At 33.7% G+C, this 22,451-nt stretch overlaps 1 protein-coding gene and 1 long non-coding RNA gene across 7 annotated transcripts in view; one reads left to right on the forward strand and one right to left on the reverse strand.

Annotated features, from left to right (window-relative positions):
- LOC143655689 (uncharacterized) overlaps positions 1 to 4,222 on the reverse strand; it is a 307,867-nt gene extending 303,645 nt beyond the window's left edge. For 3 of the 4 annotated variants that reach the window (XR_013162234.1, XR_013162233.1, XR_013162232.1), the window contains exons 1-2: positions 4,014 to 4,194; positions 2,395 to 2,774 (exon numbers count right to left, since the gene is read on the reverse strand). This is a non-coding gene — a long non-coding RNA (uncharacterized LOC143655689). Of the gene's footprint in view, positions 1 to 2,394; positions 2,775 to 4,013 lie in introns of all 4 variants that reach the window. The other variant, XR_013162235.1, reaches the window with a different exon arrangement.
- Positions 4,223 to 4,348: 126 nt separating this feature from the next.
- Positions 4,349 to 22,451, forward strand: part of NOVA1 (NOVA alternative splicing regulator 1) — a 146,472-nt gene continuing 128,369 nt past the window's right edge. For 2 of the 3 annotated variants that reach the window (XM_077127049.1, XM_077127051.1), the window contains exons 1-2: positions 12,599 to 12,708; positions 14,400 to 14,479. Coding sequence is in view for 1 of the 3 variants with exons in the window: in XM_077127048.1 (XP_076983163.1) it covers positions 5,245 to 5,380; positions 7,115 to 7,258 (280 nt within the window). In the remaining 2 variants the exon portion in view is untranslated. Of the gene's footprint in view, positions 5,381 to 7,114; positions 7,259 to 12,598; positions 12,709 to 14,399; positions 14,480 to 22,451 lie in introns of those variants that run through there. The other variant, XM_077127048.1, reaches the window with a different exon arrangement.

Genomic DNA, 22,451 nt, shown 5'->3' on the forward strand with positions numbered 1-22,451 from the left:
TATTTAGAAAAATCCTGAAACAAAATGATCTGTTTGGAAGTAAGAAAATATATTGAGTGCCAAAGAATTTAAGATTTTTTCTTATATAAACATATTTCTTTATCTCTTATGATGACATATTTGCAACTGGAATATTGATGTTTGGGGACTTCTTGGAATAATTTATGTCTCTATATAAATAATTGCGGCTTTCTTAGATTGTTTCACTAACATTATCGCAACAGTGATTTTATATTATTAAATACATAAACCTAAAATCCATTTGAATTTTTCAAAAGCTGAAGTTCAATAAATCACTTTTCTAGTAATTGCAATCTTAGAAAAGTATTTCTAATCAATATCTTTATTTATAGAACTTTCTATAACCAGAAGTGGGGGTGGGATTAGTTGATATACTTTTGTATATATGTGCCAATATTTTCTTTGTGCTGCATTGAATGAAAAAACAATCAGAGTATGTGCATTGATTCTGCATGCTGTGTATCATATTCGGCTAAAGATATGTTTTTTAAAAGCATAGAAAAAACAAATTAATCAGGCTTTTTAACAACAGTCAATGCTTGGTTACAATATTTAGATTGCAAAAATTATAGTGCCACTTTTTAAAAATTAAGGTTTCTGAATTCTTTCATAATCACTATCCATTTGATCTACCCAACAATATCTTGCAGTAACATACACATTTCTGATTTTCTTTCTTCCTAAATTTTCGTTGGTGTATATACGTTTCAGCTGCTTCATCTTTCCAGCAGGAAAGTTCTGAGGCTAGTGTTTTAAACCTGCTCTCCAAAAACTTTAATGAGATTAAGATCAGTTTACTCACAGTGACAATTTGCTTGTTAATTCACCCTTTATTGTCTTGCTTCACATCCAAAACAAACTACTTGCACTTGAATACTTTACTTGGTCTGCCTCTGGTGGGGAACACAAACTCAGAAAATACTCTACGAAAGAATAAGCTGTAGAGGGAGTATTTCTGTTTTTTAGTAACAGGGTTGATTTTAGGAAAGGTAGAGACAGAGACAAATAGTATGTTAAGAATATCAATGGATATCAATTATCTGTGCTTTCTCTTGAAAGCCAATTATGCCACGAAAATGGATTATCTTATGGCCATGATACTTAGCCTAAAACCTAGGAAGGAAAAGAACCCTCAGTGAAAAACCAATAAAAACAGGATTTTGCATTAATATAATTTTCAATCATAGCTCCTTATGATTCATAATTCATTGCACAAATTCTATTGTCTTAATATGTTAAACATATTAAATTAGCAGTGCCAACTAAAATAAAATTGTATTTCTTCTCAGAATTAAAAAGTCAAATATTTGTATTATATTTTTCAAAAGCGTTCATTCAATCAAGTTTCTTTGTAGCATAAAATGTATAGCATACTGCATATCAGTAAACAGGCAGCGACTATATATTTTCTTTTAAATTTCTTCTGTTTTATTAGCTGGTAGTGCAGAAAACAGTTAAAATATTTTATGTCTTTAAAATCAGCATAGTAGAGGTATATGCAATAAGAATAATGTAAAAGCATAAGTGAAAGAAAACACAAAATATTCTAAGGAGGCTTAATTAGAATGTACTATATGTTAACCTTTATTGACAAATCAGCTCATAGTAGACTTATCCTTAGAAGACTGACCAGGATTGGGAGAGTCTTTATAATTTCTACATATCAAATCTAGATTACTACTAAGCATATTGTTTTTATCCATATTAAAAATCGTATCTGCTTCTGGTCATCATAAGAGAGGTAAGTGGCATTTAAATATTAAATTTGAAGAAAGAAATAAGGGTTAAATAAATAACAAAAATAAGTGCTATGACTCTCCCAGTAAGCTTATATCTATAGGCAATTTAACTCAGAAGGCCCGTTTTAATTTAAGTTACACTTAGTAATGACAGAAATATTTTCTGAACTAAGAAATATTTTTTCAGAAATATGTTAAACTCGGGTTTCCCTTTTCTAAAACTCAGGCTTTACCCAATTCAAAACTACATTCTACAGAATTCTCTGCTCAGCTTTAATGAATATAACTTGAAATCATCTTTGTCTTGGAATTGTCTTTTACGGTACTGAAGCAATCTAGTGCCAAATCCCACCACTTGTCTTGTTTTCATTTAAAAACATCCTTAGGTATTTCTGTACACTTCATTGAACAGTTTGCACAATGCACAACATTAGCCCTTTTCCTATCTTGACTGTCACATAGTTATTTCATATCCTGTTTTTTTCTCACCCCAGCTGCCTTTTTACTGAATTCCATATACATTTCCTCCTTATTTTGGTCATGAAGGCTATATCATGGTTTCCTATTACATTGTATATGAGGTTGCAATTCTGGACCTTGGTTCATAGTCCTTTACCAATATGCACTAACTTACCTGCTTTCCCTTTCTTTCAATTCTCAGTGAATCTTCTTCCCTGAATTGAGGCAAACGTCTTTCATACTCCAAATGAACTTTTAGTCCCAAACTAAACGTTATTCTCTTCTTTGTTCGGCAGGCTGTCATCTATCTTTCATTATTTCAAAAGCACCAGAAATCTCAATGCCTTCTGAATGCTCCTGTCATAAAGGATGCTATGAGCAGTGGTGGTATTCTTTTCCATTTCCTTCTCAGTCTATCAGGAATTGAGTTTCAGGCTATCTTCTTTGGTTGTTGCCTCAGATATGCATGTATTCTTGGTTAGGATACCACAGAATTATAGTGAAGTCTCCTACTTATGCTAGTTAAGTACTAAAGCCATCTTTCAGGTTGAAGTACTGCAATGGAAAGGAGAAGGAAACAGCATCCTAAGTCTAGAAATCTGGCTTATATGTTTATACCTTTTTACAGTTTACAGCGAACTTTTACATATATTATCTCACTTGACTCGTTAGAATTGTGGGGAATAGGGTTGCAGTCCCTCTTTCAAGTCGGGTTGGGGTTGGGGGACTGTAATTCCAACCTACTGTAATAATCAGGAGGCTAGGCTTTGAAACCAGAAAGACCTGGGTTTGAATTATTACTGTAAGGTTTACAACTGTGTGACTTTCAGTAAATTAATAATATATCTAAGCCTCATCCGGCTCATCAAATGGGGATAGTAATACTGTATGATGCACAGCATGTAAAGAGCATAGCATGTAAAGTTGATTGCTCCGCATATGGTAAACACTTAATAGCAACAGGTTAAGGGCTTTGCCAAAGGCACACATTTAGGACCTGCTGGCAAGAAACTGAACCCAGGACTTCAGACTCCAAAGCCCATGTTTTTCCACTATAACCTCCTCCTGGTACTCTGAGTTAATTAAACTACTAATTTGATGAATGACCTTGAGCAAACTACTTCACTGAGTCAGTTTACTCATCCTTAAAATGAGGATCTTGATAATCTCAAAAGTCCCCTCAGAGTCTATTCCAGCTCCATTAGCGTTCTTCTGAAATGTTGTTAAGACTGAGGTTCATGTTCATGATATATCCAAGAATTGGAGTTGTACACATTGAGATGAATTTTATTCCTATATCCGTATTTGGCTCAATATTTTAGTTTCGTGTACACTCTCGGCTGCTGTCCGTCTTTGGTCTATCAGCGCCTTTTGAAGGGGAGACCCACACCTAGCAAAACAGCTTTATTTATTTATATCCTGGCTCGTCTCAGAATGGATATAAAGCAGCGAGTGACACTGTAAGTCCCCTAACGATGTCACACACTAAAATTAATACTCTTTCATGCGATCACTCCGTTGAAAATCGTCAGGAAGCTAACTGATGTTTTTTACCTGATTCTTAAAAATAAAAACTAAGGCACCTAGCTAGAATCCTGGAAGCACACAGTCACGGTTCTTCCGCCACCCTTAACGCTTCCTACCCGTTGTCAACGGCCACTCGAATGCCCCTCTCAGACTGGCCAAAATTGTCGCCGCTCCAGCCTGAGCTGGACCAGGATCCCATTCCGCCCTTCGCTCCCTCTCATCACCCAAGTTTCCCGATTGGGAAGGGGGCCTGAAAGCGTCTCTCACATCTCCGTTTTATTGGCTGGCACGGCTGTCAGTAATCTCTCCTTCCCGCCTTCAAGCCTAGCGCGTTTCTTGGACCCTTTGGTTTCAGTGACAAGCCGCTTACGTTTTTGCCTGAGCCGTTTTGCCAGGGACCGGCGACCTTTCACCTCTCCCTTCCCTCAGGAGCACCCCGGCCCTCGTCGCCGCCTCCGCAACCGGCGCGCGCCCCCCGCGCACGCGCTTAGCCCCCGCGCGCACACGCACGCGCACACACATTCAGGTGCCCCCCCCCCCCCGCAGCCACAGCAGTATTTCCACCCCCGCCTTTGACCCCCCCCCCCCCCCCCAGGCCTGTCCGCCAGCCCGCAGGCTGGGGCAGCGGCGCTGGGAGGCGGTGGCGGCGGCGCTGCTGAGAGGCAGGGACCCAAGCGCGAAGTGTGTGGGAGTCTACGAACTCAACCCCTCTCTACCCTCCCCTCACAGCTATCCCCCTCCTTCCCCGCCAGTCTCTCTGCCCCCCTCCCCCTTCCCTCCCCCCACCCCCCCGCCCCACAAGCGGGAGAAATAATGAGCGAGACCGGGCGGCAGCAGCAACAGCGCCCAGCAGCCCAGGCAACGGCAGAACCGCTTTGGCAGCGGCGGCGGCGGCAGCACCAGCACCAGCAGCGGGAGTGAGCGCAGCGCTAGTGCGGTGCGGGGACCGCCGCGCTCCTTCCCGGCTCCTTCTCTCCTCGGCCGCTCGCTCCTCTCTCCGCAGCCACCTCCTTCCCCTCCTCCTGCTCATTCACTCTTTTCCTCACTCTCCCCTCCTCCACGGCTTCTCCCCGCGCCCCGCCAGCCCTCGCGCTCTCCCACTCCCTCTGCCCGTCCTCCCCGCTCCCCTCCTCCCGCTCATTCACTCGCCCCTCTCTCTTCTCCACTGTCTCCCCCTTTCTCCTTTCTTCTCCTTCTTTCACCCTCCGTCTCTCACACCCCCTCCATTCCCCTGTCTCCTTTCTGACACTGCACTGCAGCTGCTCCTCAGCCCTGCCCCCTCCCCAGTGAGAACAAACCAGCAACATTGCTTTTTTCCAAAAGAGATTTCTATTGATCCGATTAAAAGAAATACCTTAAGAAACCCCACACGCAAAAAAAAAAAAAAAGAAAAAAGAAAAAAAAAAAAGAAAAAAAAAGAAAAAGAAAAAAAAAAAAAAGAAAAAGCCAAAACAAAAGGGAGAACCTTCTCCCGGTAGCAACGGCAGGAACTGCAAACATGATGGCGGCAGCTCCCATCCAGCAGAACGGGACCCACACTGGGGTTCCCATAGACTTGGACCCGCCGGACTCGCGGAAAAGGCCGCTGGAAGCCCCCCCTGAAGCCGGCAGCACCAAGAGGACCAATACGGGCGGTGGGTATCGCTTCCACCTCCCCGCTGGCCCCATCCCCCGCCGCCCGCCCCTGCCTTCCTCCCTCGCGTCTCCCTCCCTCCCGCGGCCGGGACACCTCCAGCCCGGACCCGGCGGCTCCCGCGCCCCTGCCCCGCGCCCCCTCCCCTGCACCTGTCCCGCGCCTCACCGCCCCCGACACATTTCCATTTCTGTGTTTATCATTCATCAAAATGGCGACCAGTTTTTTCGGAATAGATCTATCTTTCTCTTTAATCTGTGGAGAGTCTGACCATTTAAATATCCTCCACCTGGGTACGGGGGTCCGTTAAGGAGGAGGAGGATGACCCCCGAGTGAGGTGATGGCCGCTGGAAGATGCGCGCCGCATTTAACAGTCTGATAAAATAAATAAATAAATGGCACTTGGGTAGTGGATTGCAAATGATTGGGGCACCGTGGAGTTTTTCTCCATCCCTTTGCTTTGGGCTACAAGTAGTATGCAAAATCTTGCTGAGTGCCTGCTGTTACCACACTTAAATTGTGGGTGCAAATATCGCATTGATTTGTCTTTAGGGGTGTGTATACTAGGGTGGGGGTGTCTGGTACAGTGACTTGTTAGTTAACATCCTGCGCTTCCCTGGAAGATGAGTTATAACGGGACCAGTATCGCTTCTTCATTTGCTCTGGAGTCATCTTAACAATGCATCCAATGCATCGAGGCAGAGGTGAATTTATCTCCAGCATGTACATTACCGTCGCATGGCGGGTGGGGGGGGTGTCTGTGGATGGCACACCCGCAAAATTTGGAACATTCATTCACATAAGGAAGTGGGATTTACCGGGGTGTTTCGTATGTAAGACATGATCAGGTTGACAGAAATTAAAGTTTATGGAGTTGGCTTTATTTTCTGAAAGATTTCATATCTCTTTTTCTTGGTTCATCCACCCCCTCTCCGTTTTGAAAATTGCGGTTATTTTGTAGAAGTAACATTATCTTTTCACACTTAATTGTGTTTAATGTAAATGACTACTGAGCTTTTTAATATTGGCAACATTCTTCCTGAGATCCTTTAATTAACTTAAACGTGATCATGGTAGACTAAGAAGTGCTAAATAAATACACGAGGATTACTTAGATTTGCCTGTGCACACCACATTGAGTTATTTCCTGGCAGTTTTGAAGGCTAGGAATACACCCCTCCAGTTTGGGTGGATTATTTCGTAGGAGAATGGTTGTTTTGCATACTTTTAAGTAGGGTGTAGGCACTGGTTAATTGTAGACCTTATGTGCTTGCTAATGACAGATAGCTTATTACTATTTACAGTCCTGGGCACTTTTATTTACAATATTTTGACTGAAGGTTTTTCTTCATATAAATATCTGAAGTTTGGTTTAAAGGGTCAGTTCGTTTCATTTTGCCATAGTAACCACAGAGAGAATTGAAAGACTTCCATGTTTGGAATAACAACTGGGATATAGTCATCAGTTTCTACAGTGCTGCAAAATAATAGAACATGTTTAGGCTTTAATACTAAGTTTGAAAGTGTAAATCCTACAAAATGGGAAACAGTTTGTATATATTTATTTTTCAGTGAAATTGGCTTGTTTTTGTTCTTAAAAAATGTTTTAACCCCGTATTTCCTGCTGCTTTATGACCATTGCTTTAATTGGTGGTTTTTGCTCTTGAGGGTGGAGAGGGGATAGAAAGTTTTTAAAATATCACATTAACCAAGTATATTTCTTTGCATTTTTCAGAAGACGGCCAGTATTTTCTAAAGGTTCTCATACCTAGTTATGCTGCTGGATCTATAATTGGGAAGGGAGGACAGACAATTGTTCAGTTGCAAAAAGAAACTGGAGCCACCATCAAGCTGTCTAAGTCCAAAGATTTTTACCCAGGTAGGTGCAATGGTGAAGAAATTGTTTAATGAATCCCCAAGGAAAGAAAGAGTTCTCCATTTGTTGTGTGCTGTATTGAAAGAAATTTTTAAACGAAAGTATAGACTTTATTTATATATTTGCTCTGTTTGAGTCTATTGTGGAAATTTTGTTCAGAATATTTTCATTGTTGATTATATATTTTTTCTTTAATTGACGTACTGTGTCTGTGATTTAGACCAATTGCAAGATGATTCTTTTCGTTATTTCTGAATGCTTCTTTCTTATTGGGGGGGAGGAAAACAAACCTCTAAAATTTTAAGAGAAACCTGCACAGCTGGCATTAGGAAATAGGGTTCTTCTGAAGTTTTCAGACATCATTGTAATGACAATTAGTCAAGTGAATAGAGAAAAGGGGAGGGTGGAGGGAGACTTCTTAAAGAATGGACCATTTACTTCTAAATCCATTATGTACCTCTTTCTGCTTCATTGCTTTGTTTGTTGGCCCTGGAGTGATGTAAAGAGGGACCAGGACTGCCTCTTCAGATTTTTAAAATATTATGTTTTTAATGTACTTGTGATAAGGAAATTTATATTTTTATGTAAGGAGTAAAATAGTGCTTAAGAATTTGTTTTATTTAAGAGCTGTATTTGATTAAAATATGTTAACAGTTTATGTGGTCCAGTAGCCCACTGGAATATGGCAAGTTTCCTAGTTGGTGTATTTTATTTTTACTTTTCAGTATGCTTTATTATAATAAGTGTGATAAAGTTCTGTCTGTTCATGTTTGTTTGTTTGTTTTGTTTTTACCATTTTCTTACTCAATAAGTGGTTTTTCAGTTTAATAGGAAAATGTCCATAATTTAATGGTGTAGCTCCCAGATAAAACACTATTGACTGATTTGCTTTTACTTATGACTAGCATTCTGCCATTTTTTTTTGGGGGGGGGGTGTTGTATCTTGATGGCAAAAAAAAAATATATATATATATATATATATATATATTTTCAGTGCTGAGAAGACCAATACTGCCTTTTTTTTTTCCTGGTGGGAAAGAAAAGCTGACTTTCTTTCAATTATCTAATTCTTTAAGAGTTCTTTAATACAGCAAGGACATCTGGTATGAATGTAAGCAGTACATTTGGAGGATTTCTTTTTCATAGCCAATTGCTTGGTGGTGGAAATGGACCATTATGCTGGATAAGAAGGTTTCAGAATGGTTGAAACTATCTTGTAGTTATATAAATTAGATATAATATTTTTGGTGAACATTCAATTAAATAAACTGAAATGTCATCTGTCAAATATGATGTCTCTCTAAAGTTTGTCTCTGACTACAGTTTTAAAGATGGCTTTCCTTGTCTCTGAAACTTTCTTTATGCATTAAGAAAGTTTGCTAACATATTCACATTCATGTTTAAAGGTATATTATGATGAAAAAATCAATGTGGAATTGTGAAAACCCTTATTGCAAATAAAAGCTCTCAAAGGAGCTTGATTGCAGAATTAATAACATGATAGTTCCAGAAAAAGAGCTGCAATGGTAAATTAAATTCACTGTCAATGGATGAAAATGAAATAGCTTTTTTGCATTATACATGAGGTGGTATCAGATGTGCAAAGATGTTACAGAAAATTGGTGTTTATCAAGGATATTCCAAATAGTAAATTAAATGCTTTTTCATTTGAATATCGTTTATTTTCAGTGAGTTGGAAAGGGTACATTGAGAATTAGTTCTTTTGTTTTTAGTTTACTTAGTTGTACATTTTTTTCTTATTACATTGAAATTGCTTATTTTATTTATAGTTCGGAGGCATGGTATTCTTATAGAGCAAGAATATCCATTGGGAAAAAATGGAAAAATGGAATGGGTTGAATAAGATTTTGTGTATTTAGTGACGTAACCTGATCAAATGCGAGTGAATTTCGGGATAAAAGAAGACTTACACTTTGCCTGTAACAGGTGGAAAACAATTACACACTTTTGGAATGAATTTTAAGGATAAATTAAAGCCTTGTAGTTTATAAGAAGCTTTAAGAATTATGAACAGTTTATTTAAAATATAATTTTAATTAGATTATTTCCTGTTTGGACAGATTTTGCTCTCCTCTGATAGCCTTTCTGTCACACTTGATCAGAAGCCTGTGGAATTATCTAAGGTCCTGGTATCTTTCAGCATCACAAACTCTGAGCCCCTTTTAACTTCTCTTTCTCGTAATATACATAAGGGATTCTTACCTGGCACATCTCAGACGAACTAAAATATAAAGCTATGATTTGTATTATCGAAGTATAAGGAATTTCTTGTAGGATTACGCAGTCATAATTCAGAAGCCCATTTTTGTGTTTCATATGTATGTATTTATCACCTCCATATTCTATCAGAATGAATGTACCTGATATTTATTTCATAGAGTCTTTTTCTGTTTCCCATTTAATAAGACAGCATATTTGGAATAAGGTGTTTTAATTATATAGCCTAATGGATTTTTTCATACTGCCTAAATGTTAAAAAAGAATAAATCTGGCCCTATGACTAGCTTTTGTTTAAAACCATACTAACCTCTTTAGAGTGTAATTGCATTCATAATGATTAATTAAAATGCTAGTATATTTATGAAGTACTTTCTTCAGAGTATATAATATAGAATACAGATGCAGGGGACATTTTACAAAACTTCAATTCAGATGATATGTGCATTGTTTTTATTATAGCCAGTATAATCTGATATTTATTCCCCCCCCTTTTTTTTTGCTCATGTTATGCTTTTTAAAGTATCTTAAGCAACTTCGTCTTTCTGAATAATTTCTTTATATTTATGGTTGAAATGAAAATACTTTTTGCACATTGGTATGAATTTAGAATTCATACAATAAGATTCCATTGTGTATTCCAATATATAAAACAAATAATTTGGGTGAATTATGTGATGGGGAATTGTACATTTTCTAACTACTGTAATAAGAAGAAAACTACAGGTAGATTTATTTTACTTTTTGCTGTGCTGTATAATTCATTTATCGATTTTGCTCATCCAAATCTTAAAGGATATTTATTACTGGCGATTTTAGGCGTATATTTTTTTTCTTACTTGGTTAAAACATCCTAATTTGATTTATTTATATATCCTTTTTATAATTAGGTTACACAAAGTTTTTGCCTTCTGGTAAAAAACAGCTCTCTCATTTGGGGGAATACATTACTGTATGCATTTTCATATTGGCGATAGTGTTATTTTATTATTTGGCATCTGTAGATGTGTTTAATTTTAATAAAGATTTATTTTATCTTTAAAATTGTTTAATGAATGATTCAGGTATATAACTGGAAAATTTATTGAATACGGTTACTAGTAGGGAATAGTAAAACATATTAAAATATATATTTTCATGTATGCCTTAGAATACTTTAGAGTATAGCTATTTTTATGTCATTATTCTATGACACTGAAGGTGCTTGTTATATTAGTCAAGTAGGAATCCTTTACTATAATCTTGGCTTTTATGTGTGTGTATTTTATTTTATACTCCTTTATACTTGTGATTATGAAACTGGGTCACATTTAATATAAATTAATTGTGTTTATCCTTACGTTAAAATTTGCATTTGTTACTTCTAGATTCATTATGTCTTGATTTTATCACTGTACAAATTGGAATGACGGCTTTTTTAAAAAATCACAAACCATTTATATGTTAAATTCTTAAAAATTATGAAAAGGCAGAATGTAATGAATTTTAAAATAAGGAAAATTCAGTGGCCAGTTTAACCTTTAAGAATGGGATTGTCCAAAAATAATCATTTTTTGAAAGCCAGAGGAGTTAGTGGAGTTTAAAATAGATAACTTTTTACATTTGTTTTCATTGTTGACAGAAGAGTCTTTAGGATATTGGTAGTATAATGTGAATATGTTTGTTGTAACTTTTAAAAGTTGTAGCATATACTTTTGCTTTTGTCTTAGGCACACAGCATCTCAACAATCTTATTGGTATATATTTTAAGACAAAAGTGGTAGATAATAGAATTTTAACAAGTAGAAAATAAAGAAATATAATTTTCAACATTAAAGTTCGATAGGCTAGATATCAGTTTTACATTGTCTTACATATTTGACTTTTGTATGATCAAAGGTTTGCTGACACACTTAGAAAGTGATTTTCCTTAAGTCTTTTTTTTTTACATGGGCAGGCACCGAGAATCGAACCCAGGTCTCCGGCATGGCAGGCGAGACCTCTGCCACTGAGCCACGATGGTCTGCCCTTTTCCTTAAATCTTAAAGTCATAATATTTCTATTAGATATGCTACCTATTGTTGACAGTAACTTTTTAATATCTTATCTATTTTCTCAGTTGAAAGAGGAACCATACTCTTGCAGTTAGGCATAAGTATCTCTCCCAAAATTTGCTTTTTTTAAAATTTTTTGAAATATTTTTAATATTTTAAGGAGTAAGAAATATAAACATATGAAAGGAAGAGTGTTGGCAAAGCACGATCCATACTAACATGGCAGTTTCCAAATAAATAATTCTTGTATTTAACTTATGTATGCAGACATTTTGTGACGTAGGGTTTTTAGAAAGTTTGAATTAGCATTAAAAATCTTAACTATTCATTTTATTTGAGTCTTTTCTAGTCATTCTGCTGTTCTATCTTCTTATCAATTTAGTAAGTTATAGAACACTATTTATTGTGTTGGTATTTTGATGAATTAAATAGTACACTGTCACTTTGAAATTTGCTATTTGAAGCCTTCTGGATTTTGGAAAAATGGCTGATTTAAAATGTGTGACATTGTGAGGAAATAGTCCTGATGAGAATGGCTTATAAATATATTCCCCCAAGGATTCCTGAAAAAGTTTAAAAATAGTACACACAATTGATGATATAGTTCAATGTTTATGGCTTGAAGATATTTCATATAATATACCATGAGGAAAAATGTTCTGTGTCTTGGAAACTTCAAGGATTATGTGTTATAACTAAAAAACCAAACCAACAAACCACCAATTAAAACTCGTGTATTTCACAGTTCTTTCTGTTTTATTTTGTTTTCCTCTGGCTCAACATAATTAGTCAGAGGAAAACATTTTTTAAGCATTAAATGACACAAATAACATTTATTGAACCCATTTTGCCACCTGTTAACTAAAATTCAGTACCTGGTTTAAGAAATGTATATTTGTGCGTATATATAACCACAGGATTTATTCTTAGTTGTTTCCAGTTTAAGTTGAACAGTATTTTAGAGCATGCTTCTTGTGAGCCAGTGTAGCTTTTCAAAATAAAATTGGGGAGATGCGAGTGGGAGGTTTGTGCTTGATTGCCTTCTCATTTCCATCTTTGGATACAGCTCTAGCGTAAAGTTAAACAACATCTGCAGAGATCTGACTGACAAACATCTCTCTGGGACTCATCATTGCTGCCTGCAGCAGGTGCATTCTGCTTTGCAGTCTTTTCCAAAAAGAGGTTAGTTTGTTGTAACATTTATCAGTAAGACCAGTGGGAGCAAGTGACTAGAGAGAAGAGGTTGGTTGTCACTTGTCCAGTACTGGAATACTTCAGGTAATTGGACTGGACTGGGGAGAACTGCAGTAGTGTGTGTCTCACATTGCACTGCAGCTGCTATGGAGCTTAATTAACCTGACCCTCAGAGACTGAAGTGTCATGGTATAAAACACAACATGTGAGAAATGAAGCAGTACTTTTCTGTGTTTTCTAATGCTTGAGTTAGTGAAGTTTCCTTTTTCTTCATCTTATTCTTTAAAAAATATGGCATCAGCTTTTTCATATTTTTAATATGGAAATATTTGTAACTAAAATGATTTTTTATGAATCTGACAGACACCGCATAAAAAAGGAGATGGGGCATTAGGGATGTAAAAGTAAACTTAAATTAGAAATATTTAAAGTTCTCTATTCCGCAAGTATATTTTCAAAGCATAAGTGAGTGGAAATATATTGTTGTTTTCCTTATTATTATAGACTAACATTTATGTATTTATTTTCATAGGCGAAATAACCCACGTACTTAGGTCGTATCATTTTAGCATGTTGTGGGTTTTGACAAGCAAACTTTGCTGAGTGTTTTTTAACAAACAGGCAAATAGCATATTAATAATATTTTTAGATATTTCAAATTAATATTGGAATCTGTTAAAATGATTCTTTCCCATATTTTATTACAAGTTAATTGAAATTTAGTAAATTAAAAGTCTAAAAATTAGTCTGTCATGTATTTCTGTGTTTTTAACTTCTTAATCTATTGGAAGTACTAAATTATAGTATCTTTTCCTGCAATATATAGGAGTTTCATATGTGTTCTATCAGTATTTCCAAATAATATTGATGTCTCCTATTAAGAGTCCTGTTTATTAATTGGCTCTTAAAATGAGAACATCCCTAAGATAAAATGACCTCAATATATCTAGGAATGTATGATATACTATTTTTAAGTAATTTGAAATTAAGAAAATTGTTTGGAATCTTTGTGAAGCAGTTTTGTAGTTTTGACTCTTCTATTAGCTTTACTAACTTGAATTTTTTACTATCTATTGACCATAACTTGTTAAGTACCCAAAAGTAATTAAGCTTTGGAGTTCACATAGATCTTTTTTTCCTAATATTTTTTGTAACCTACATATTTTTCTGAAGGAATTTATTCCAATATTACCAATAACTATTTGTTCTGAAGATTCTGGTTATAAGGAAAATATTTTAAATTTCATTTTAATTAAATTATGACTAGATGGTAATTTATTGGCAATTATAGCATTTAAGGGAGTAACATTAAGAAAATAATTTCAAGAGAATCCATTCACACACTTTTAAACATATATCATTCCATTTTTCAGTCTAAGCTTTTCGTTTTTAACATCAAGAACATTGTTATCAATTCTCATTCATGTAAAAATTAATCTTCAGAAATTCACATTTATACTTCTCCATAATTTAAAAATGTTGATAAAGACATTGAATGAGAATAAAAATTTTTTATTAAAAAATAAAGATAATAATGACTTCACTTAACCTTTAAGAGATATTTTCAGTATTTGCTAAGTCTTAAACCACTATATGGATATCCTTTCCCATGTCAAATCTTGATCATGAAAACACATAATATCTGCGCTCCATCATTGATCTTTTACTGCTTCCTGCAGGGCCTGTCATAGCATCGTTGACAGGACCAGATGAAAAATGAAATCAGTGTCTTGAGTTTTTTAACAACAAAATGATCCAGGTAAGATTATTTGGTGTGGAAAATAAAACAATTTTGACCATTATTAAACGAATTTCATTTAATAATAAGCTGAACATACTTTTTGAAGTTTTGAGGAACAACTTTTTTTTCTATTTTAAAGATTTTTGAGACCAATTACCCATTGAAAGGCCCAATTACACATTGAAAGGCCCTGATTCTATATGTAGGATGAATTTTCACAGAATGAGTTCATTAATTAAATAAGACTTTCAAATCCTGCATTCCCTCTAGGATTTAAAAAATGCTGACTCCCAGTTTATGTAATTAAAAGAAAATAATTCAAAAGTAGTGGAAGAATATTATCTTTATTTATAATAATTTGCTGCTCTAGGCATCAGGTTGGGTGATCACTTTATTTTAAGATCCAGTAAATTGGAGGGGGTGGAAGAGTGGGATAGAAGGAATAAAGGAGTGTATTTCATTGACACAGAATGATAAATACAGTACTTTTTTTGTTTTATGTCACTAAATATTTTAGAAGAACTGTAGCTTTTCAATTTTGGTAATATTCATTCTTGAAATATGTGTTTCTGAAGGGGCTAGTGGTAGAGGCAAGTAAACTCTTACTTGGATAGCTGTTCATTTACATACTTAGTCTTAAATTACTCTTTGTATAACGCTTATGTTTTCAATTTTTCTGATACTGATTTTTAAAAAGTCATAAAATAATTTTTTAACCTTCTTTAGTGTCAAATTTTTCTGATGATTTTCTCTTGTTAAATATTTTAAGTATCTATCAGATGATTCTTGTAAGTCCAGATGTAGGCAGCTATTTGATCATCATGTCTTAGAATTATTATAAAGCATCTTTTCTTTGTAAAAGAAAAATAACTATGCCTTATTTTACCCTGAAAAATTGAGCTCTAGTTGTTATTTTCTCTTTAAGTTTTGTTTTACATTTTTTTATTATATGACATCTCCGTGAAAGGATTAATGACAACATATAGGAGTAAGAAAGAAGTTTTTTATTTGAAGGAAATTAAATCATAGAATTGTGGAACTTAATAGACAAAAGGGATAAAACTTTGATATGATCTCATCCAAAACTTTCATTCAACAGTTGAAAAAACCAAAGTACCAAGAGATAAAGAAGTTTGTATATGGGTTTTCTAATGTCAGTAATTATCCTATAACTTAAATTTATTTTCTGAATTTATTGTATAATCATAATAGGCACTTAATTACCTTCCTATTTTCTGCTCTTTCCCTCTCCCTTTTTGATATGATTCTCTAAGGAAATAAGTCCTCACTGCTTCTTTCCTCTAGTTTTAAAATGAATGTACTGTATCTCCTTTTTTAAACTAGTAGGAAAGCACAGCAGTTATTTTACAATAATTTTATCAGTTGATTTGCTATACTGAAGGCCCAACAGCAGATTGCTCTTTAGTCATTACCACATATTTAAAAAAAAAGATATGATAGATTATGTTGCCTAGAGTGTAGCCTGGTCATTTCCTGATTTCCTATAATTATACTTTTTTGAAAATGGGATTGTTTTCAGGGTGATGTGTTTTCTACAGTTTTGTTGCTTTTTTCATTTGCAATGTGTATGTGTATTTTGTTTGCTTTCTTTGTTTCTTAACTCAGTTCTTTTATTTCAAGTTTAAACCTTGATAAAAAAATATGTAGACTTGCTAAGTCAAATTTTATTGACATGGATTATTTCAAAGATATATTGGCTTTCCATGTTTTTATGACATTCATAAAAACTTTCCTAAGTATTATATATTTGGCTGGATATTCATAACAGTTGACTTAAGACAATAGATTATTATGATTAAAAAATGAACATGAGGCTAATTGCAAGAAAGTATAAGTAAAAATGTAGATATCATATGCAATAATTATTGATTTACAATATCACTCATTTTCTCTTTTTTTTGTCTATCCATTTCATTAACTAGGTCCACTTCCAGTTAATTAGAATTCTGATGTTGTTTTCATTGCATTACAGGCTTAAGGACTACTTTCTAACATAATTATGAAACTGTTAATGTGATTTTCAAACCATTTTTTTCCTTCTACAGCTTCCCTGCTTTAAAATAAAAAAAACCTTTTGTGATAGTCTTCACTCAGAACAATTGAGTAATTGGATTAAGTTCCATTGGTGTGATAGAATTTGTGTCATCCTTCTTGCCTGCTACTATGTATTCAATATACAGTCCAGTGCTTTAAACAAAGGTGCCACTGGAAATTTAGATGAACGTATGGATGAATGAATGAATGATTTGAGGTTTCTTCTGTGAAGTGCTCATGTAAATAAAGTGGATGAAGAAGGCAATCCATCTTTAATTTTTCACTACCTTTTTAGTTTATTTGAATGGGGCATGTGTATGCATGTAAAAATTATATTTTGGATAGATGAAATAATGAGTTCCAAACTTAAACCAAACAAAATGTCCCTAGGAGTGGTAGGACAGCATGAATCAGGTATTAAGAAAGCAGAGTGGAGTGTGATAGCATAATTTTACTTTCTCCTTCCCATGCTGTCCTGTGTAAAGAAAATGAAAGCTGGTATTAAGGACAGCACTTCAAAACCATCTCCAAAATAAAGGCCTCTGCTAGAATACTCTGGCTTAAGTACTATGAACTTAATTAAGGCTTAGTTATTAATAAAGTATTTATATCTATCACATTATTGTTTTTTATGGCTATTTATTATATGTTATATGTAACAGAATCTACTTGTGACTTTTCATGGTATCTTGAAAATCAAAGATTACTAATCACTAAATTAAAGTGACGTTATTAAAAGTATGATTAGTGAATGTTTTATTCATAATGTATTTGATATCTTCTTAACCATCCATATAATGAATTACTCCATATTAGTTCTAAAGCATATATTTACATTTGTAAATACATTGTGACTTCTAGAAGCTAAACATTTTAATTTTTTTATTTTACTAAGGAAAAAAATATATACCAGCTATATTGTGGAGTTGAAAACATTTGCATTCAGTTTGACTAACTTGAAAATGAAGGAGCCTTTCTCTGAAATTAATATTTTAGGAAAGTTGTTGAGTTTGGCCTATTTCAAATATTTACTGCTTTGTACGCATTTAAAATTTAGAAAGGTGCATGAAATACTAGGAATTTTCTTGTATTACATACGTTTTTTTTTTTTTTTTGCTATGAGTCAATGAAATATATAAAATTTAATAGATATACATTCTTTCCTGTCTCATGCTTAGTCCCCCACATTATAATAAACTTTATTTTTAAAAAGAACTGGCAGGGAATAGTGGGTTAAAACAACCCTGTCATAATCCTTCTTTACCTAGATATTTCTTTTGCCCTTCCCTGCTACCCCCACACTCAGGTTTTAACAGTTTGATGGGCATTTATATGTTCCTTTTGGGGTTAAAACTAGGTATACAGTGCTCTGAAGTTCTCACTCTTAAGTAAAGGAGCAAGAAGAAACAAAAAAATGAATAACTGATTATAATAAAAATTTTAATTAATATAATGGGAGAATTATATCTGTCAGTATTAGGAGGGGAGGTTAGACTTCAAAGCTGACTTCAGAGAGATTTTGACAGAGTTTTGAGGGTTGAATTTTAATTTGCTTTGAGGACAAGAGTAGAAGATCATTTGATATTGAATGCAGAAAACATATAGACATGGAGATATTAAAAATCCTGGAATATTCAGGGTTTCAAAAAGTAATTTGGTATTAGTAGGATAAAAAGTGAATATTGCTGTGTATGTGTGTATAGGGGAGGAAACCCTATAGATATTTATACAGATAAGAGACAGTGTATTTGCATATGAAAAAAAAGTCTGATTAAAAGTTATCTTGGAGGCTTTTATTAGTAAGAATTATTTTAACAAAAAATGTATCTTATGACTATAAAATGACTGACAGTGGTATTGTAATTAAAAATGTATATATATGTATTTATAAGAATATGTATACAGAATAGTGATGCTTTACTCTGGAGGAAGGATTGCCCTAGTTGCCTAAAAGTAGAGTGGAGTATTAGATTGACGAGTCTGTCTTTCTGCTTAGGGAATATAAGTAAAATCAAAGAAGAGAATTGTTTTTTGGAAAGGTGAGGCAACTGGGAATACAGAAAAGAGATGTTAAGAAATATAAGAACTGTTTTATTAAGTAATTATGCACTGAATAAAGAAGAAAAAACAAATAAATGTAGGAACCTAGTGAAGGACAAATGTCACTGAAGAACATTTTGCTGTATGCAAGAAAGCTTTGGAAATATAAATCTATTTCTGATATTTGTTCACTTTTTCTGTGTACTGTTGTTTGTACCAGTGCTTTTATATATCCACATATATTTTAAAATTAGTGACTTGTGTGGTTTCTTTAACTAGTTTGCTTTTGATTCCTAGCAGTTAAGAAGCATAGACCTGATAAAAACATTTTTCATGCCATAAATTTTTCAAATTCATAGGCCTTTCTAGCTCCCTTGGCATATAAACAGACAAACTAATTTTGATTTTATGAAAATTAGTGATTTATACAGTATATTTTTTAATGTGTGAAATTTTGGTATATAATGGAAACATTGATATGGGTCATTTTAATGAAAATGAAAATTGAACATGTTCACTGTTCATGGATTTTATTCTCTGTAATTATTCTCTTTAGAAGTTTGGTTGATTGTTGAGATTCAGCAGGATTTTCCATCCTTGATAAATAATAATTTCATACAGGAATCAATTTTAATAGATACTCCATCACATTCAGATGAATTCCAAAAATTGTGAAAATATGGCACTGTTTTTTCCATTTATAAAATGAGAATAAAATTGTCTAGCATTTTACACTGATTTGTGAAATTGTTGGCTACTTGTTTAGTGAAACATTAAAAAATTGAACAGCTGAAGTGACATTAAGCACCAGATGGAGATTTGAAATAAAAATATTCACTGCGTAATCTTTATTTGAGTGCTATTCATAATTCAACAATGCTAGTTGTATAACTCAAGGTTGAACTCAACATTAAAAAGAAGCATAAATAAGCTCTCATTGCCTTCAAATTGATAAACATGGTTATGATTTCACGATTTGTTTTTAAAAGGATAATATAGGTCAGGACTGTATATGTTTTCTTTCAGAACAAATACATTTCCTTTGAGAAAATTTTTCAAGAAATTTTGGGTATAAGAAGTGTTTGAAAATAACAGTTATCTAAATTTAGCATCTTTCACAGATTCTGCCTTACAAATGATTTTCTATTTTATATTCAAACATATCTTCTCAAGTGAAGATATGTGTTATCTTTTCTGTTGTACTTAAAAATTATTTGAGGGTATGTACCTTTTCCACTTAAGGAAAGGTATGTCCCTCTCAAAACTTGATCACATTTTTAGCTACATTGGTGCATTTGACATCTCGTTTAAAAACTAGAATGGCTCTGCATGTGAAAATACAAACTGCGTTAATCAGCTAAATATGCCATATGTGGCAGTTTAGTTTGGCATATATTTCAAATGGCATGTTTAATGTACTGTATTATTAAGATTAGTAATATACTATGGAAGGCTGCTACATATATTCTCCTACTGGTGGGCTTATAATTCTGACATACCCTTTACTTGGTAAATCCTGTTTTCAGTCAATGTAAAAATATTGTTCCTGTTGAAATTACCTGTGTGAGATTTGTCTTAGTAACTACATTATTCTCTGAAGTTTGTGATGATTAATGAGAATATTTTGAAAGAAAGTATATAGTTTGACAGAAGATTTATGAACTTGAATATTAACTATATATTGCCTTTTTCTTAAGGAATAATAATGCTAATATATTCTGTATTGCTGTGGATGGTTTAGCAAAGTGAGTAATTAAGAACTGATTTATTTTTATTTTGAGAAAGTTTACGTAATGTCTATAGGAAAAGCCCCGAGATTCTATACAGTCTGGGCCATAAAGCCATTAAAAGCAAACTGCAATAACTGTTGCTCTTTTGTAACAAAATGCTCAACTTTGAAATCATAGCACAGATTCCTTAGATCTAATACTGCTTTCTGTTTGCTTGTTTTTTAAATACTGCTTTATCAAAGGTTTTTACTGAAGGCCTTTAAGACATTCAGCTGGTATCACTAAAAATAAGTAGAAATTGCATTGTGACAGATTTTTTTTAAGGGGTAATATAGGTAAGGATTATATATGTTTTTTTACTACCTAAAATGTGCAGAGCAAATAAAATTTTCATTGAGAAAAGATTTCTTGGAATTTTGGGTTTGAGAAGTGTTTCAATAACAATTATCTAAATTCAGTTATCTTTTGGAAATTCTGCCTTTTTAAGATTTTTAAGATTTCCTACTTTGGAAGATTTCCAGTTATATTTTCTAACAATCAGTAGAAAGCAGATTCTGAATTTATTTTATGGGTGTATTTAAATTATCTATAAATTAATGGGAAAAATGACAGTCTTGTTTTTGAAAATCTAAAAACCATATAACTAAAAGTTACTTGTAATTTATCAGTTATGACTTAATGATATCTTACATTTGTATGCCTTATTTTAATTCTTCAAATGTCTGTGTAGAGAATAATTGTTATCTCTATTTTACAGATGAAGAAATTAAGACTGTGAAAGTTAAAATGGTTTGTGATATAGCAAGTTAGTAACAAACTTGTTTGCTTACTGTTATTCTGTATCTGTTTGTATCAGCTTCTTGTGAGTTTGAGTTTGAAAATTAGTATTCATAATTTGGGTGAGATTCACCAAGCTGCCACACTGGAACATCATTGGAAGATCATCATTTATTATTGATGGATCGATAGATTATTTTTCCTCCCATTCATATGAAAATCCAATAAATTTAAGTTTTACCGCTGAAGGCAAAACTGTAATAATTAAGGACAATGGAGACATAAAATCAAGTTTTTTTTCTTGACAAAGGTGTGCAAACGTAGAATCTTTGTCATCTTTGTATTTTCCCATTTTCTGATATTAGACCTCAAAGATAGTTTGAAATTTTGCTTATTCTTTGAGATTAATTTATTTACATAAAGTGATTCGATTATTTTTTGTTTGGTACTGTAAGATTTTTGTTGTTTCACCTTTTAAATCACATATAACCTCTACCTTGAAGATATATTGAATGATAGACTTGAGATTAGAAAGAACTTCAAAGATTTAGTCAAATCATTGTGACAGTGCTCATTATAAGCAAAATGTTAAAAGGAAAATAGGCTTCAGTTATTATACAGTAGGATTTACTAAGAAACTATCAAATCAATACTTTTTAATGTCTTCTGTAAAAGTGAGATGCAGTACAAAATTCCTAGAGAACATCTGTCAGATCTGAAATTGAATCCCAGGTCTGCCACTTCCTAGATGTATGACTTATCCCCGAATGGGGATATTGATTCCTCTCTCACACTTATAGGTTGTTGATCTAAGTATTAAAAAAGGAAAAATGTAGAAAGCATATCACATAATACCCAGCATTTAGGAAGTAATTATAATCCTATCTTTTTTCATCCATTTTTCTTTCCATGTTTGTTTCATTTAAATAATACTAAATTTGTAGCAGTGGTTTTAATGCAAAATAAATTATGTTTTATATGGCCCTGAAAAGGGAAATATTTCTATAAGGAATTTTTTTATTGTATTTTTTTCTTATAATAACTTAAAAATGCAAGCAATACAGAGAAAGTTAGAGTTGACTTCACCTTATAAGGTAATCACTGTAAATAATTTGGTCTACTTCTAGACCTCCTAAATGCCTTTTTATGTAAGTTTTTATTTTTAGTGGATAATTACAAGTAATATTTGTTTTTATGTTTGGGAATGCATTTTCAGCAAGCCATCTGTCTTGGTTAATGGGTTATAGAGCTACTAAATACTCGAAGATGTCCTCCTCATCTCAGCTATGTGGGTATATTTAGTTCTATAACCTAAAAAAAAAGTGTTTTAGGATACCCTTGAAGATATGGAACACTTTGTTTGCTTCCTTACTCATATAGCTGACGTG

Source organism: Tamandua tetradactyla, chromosome 14, assembly GCF_023851605.1.
Source record: "Tamandua tetradactyla isolate mTamTet1 chromosome 14, mTamTet1.pri, whole genome shotgun sequence".
In the NCBI taxonomy this organism is placed as follows: Eukaryota; Metazoa; Chordata; class Mammalia; order Pilosa; family Myrmecophagidae; genus Tamandua; species Tamandua tetradactyla.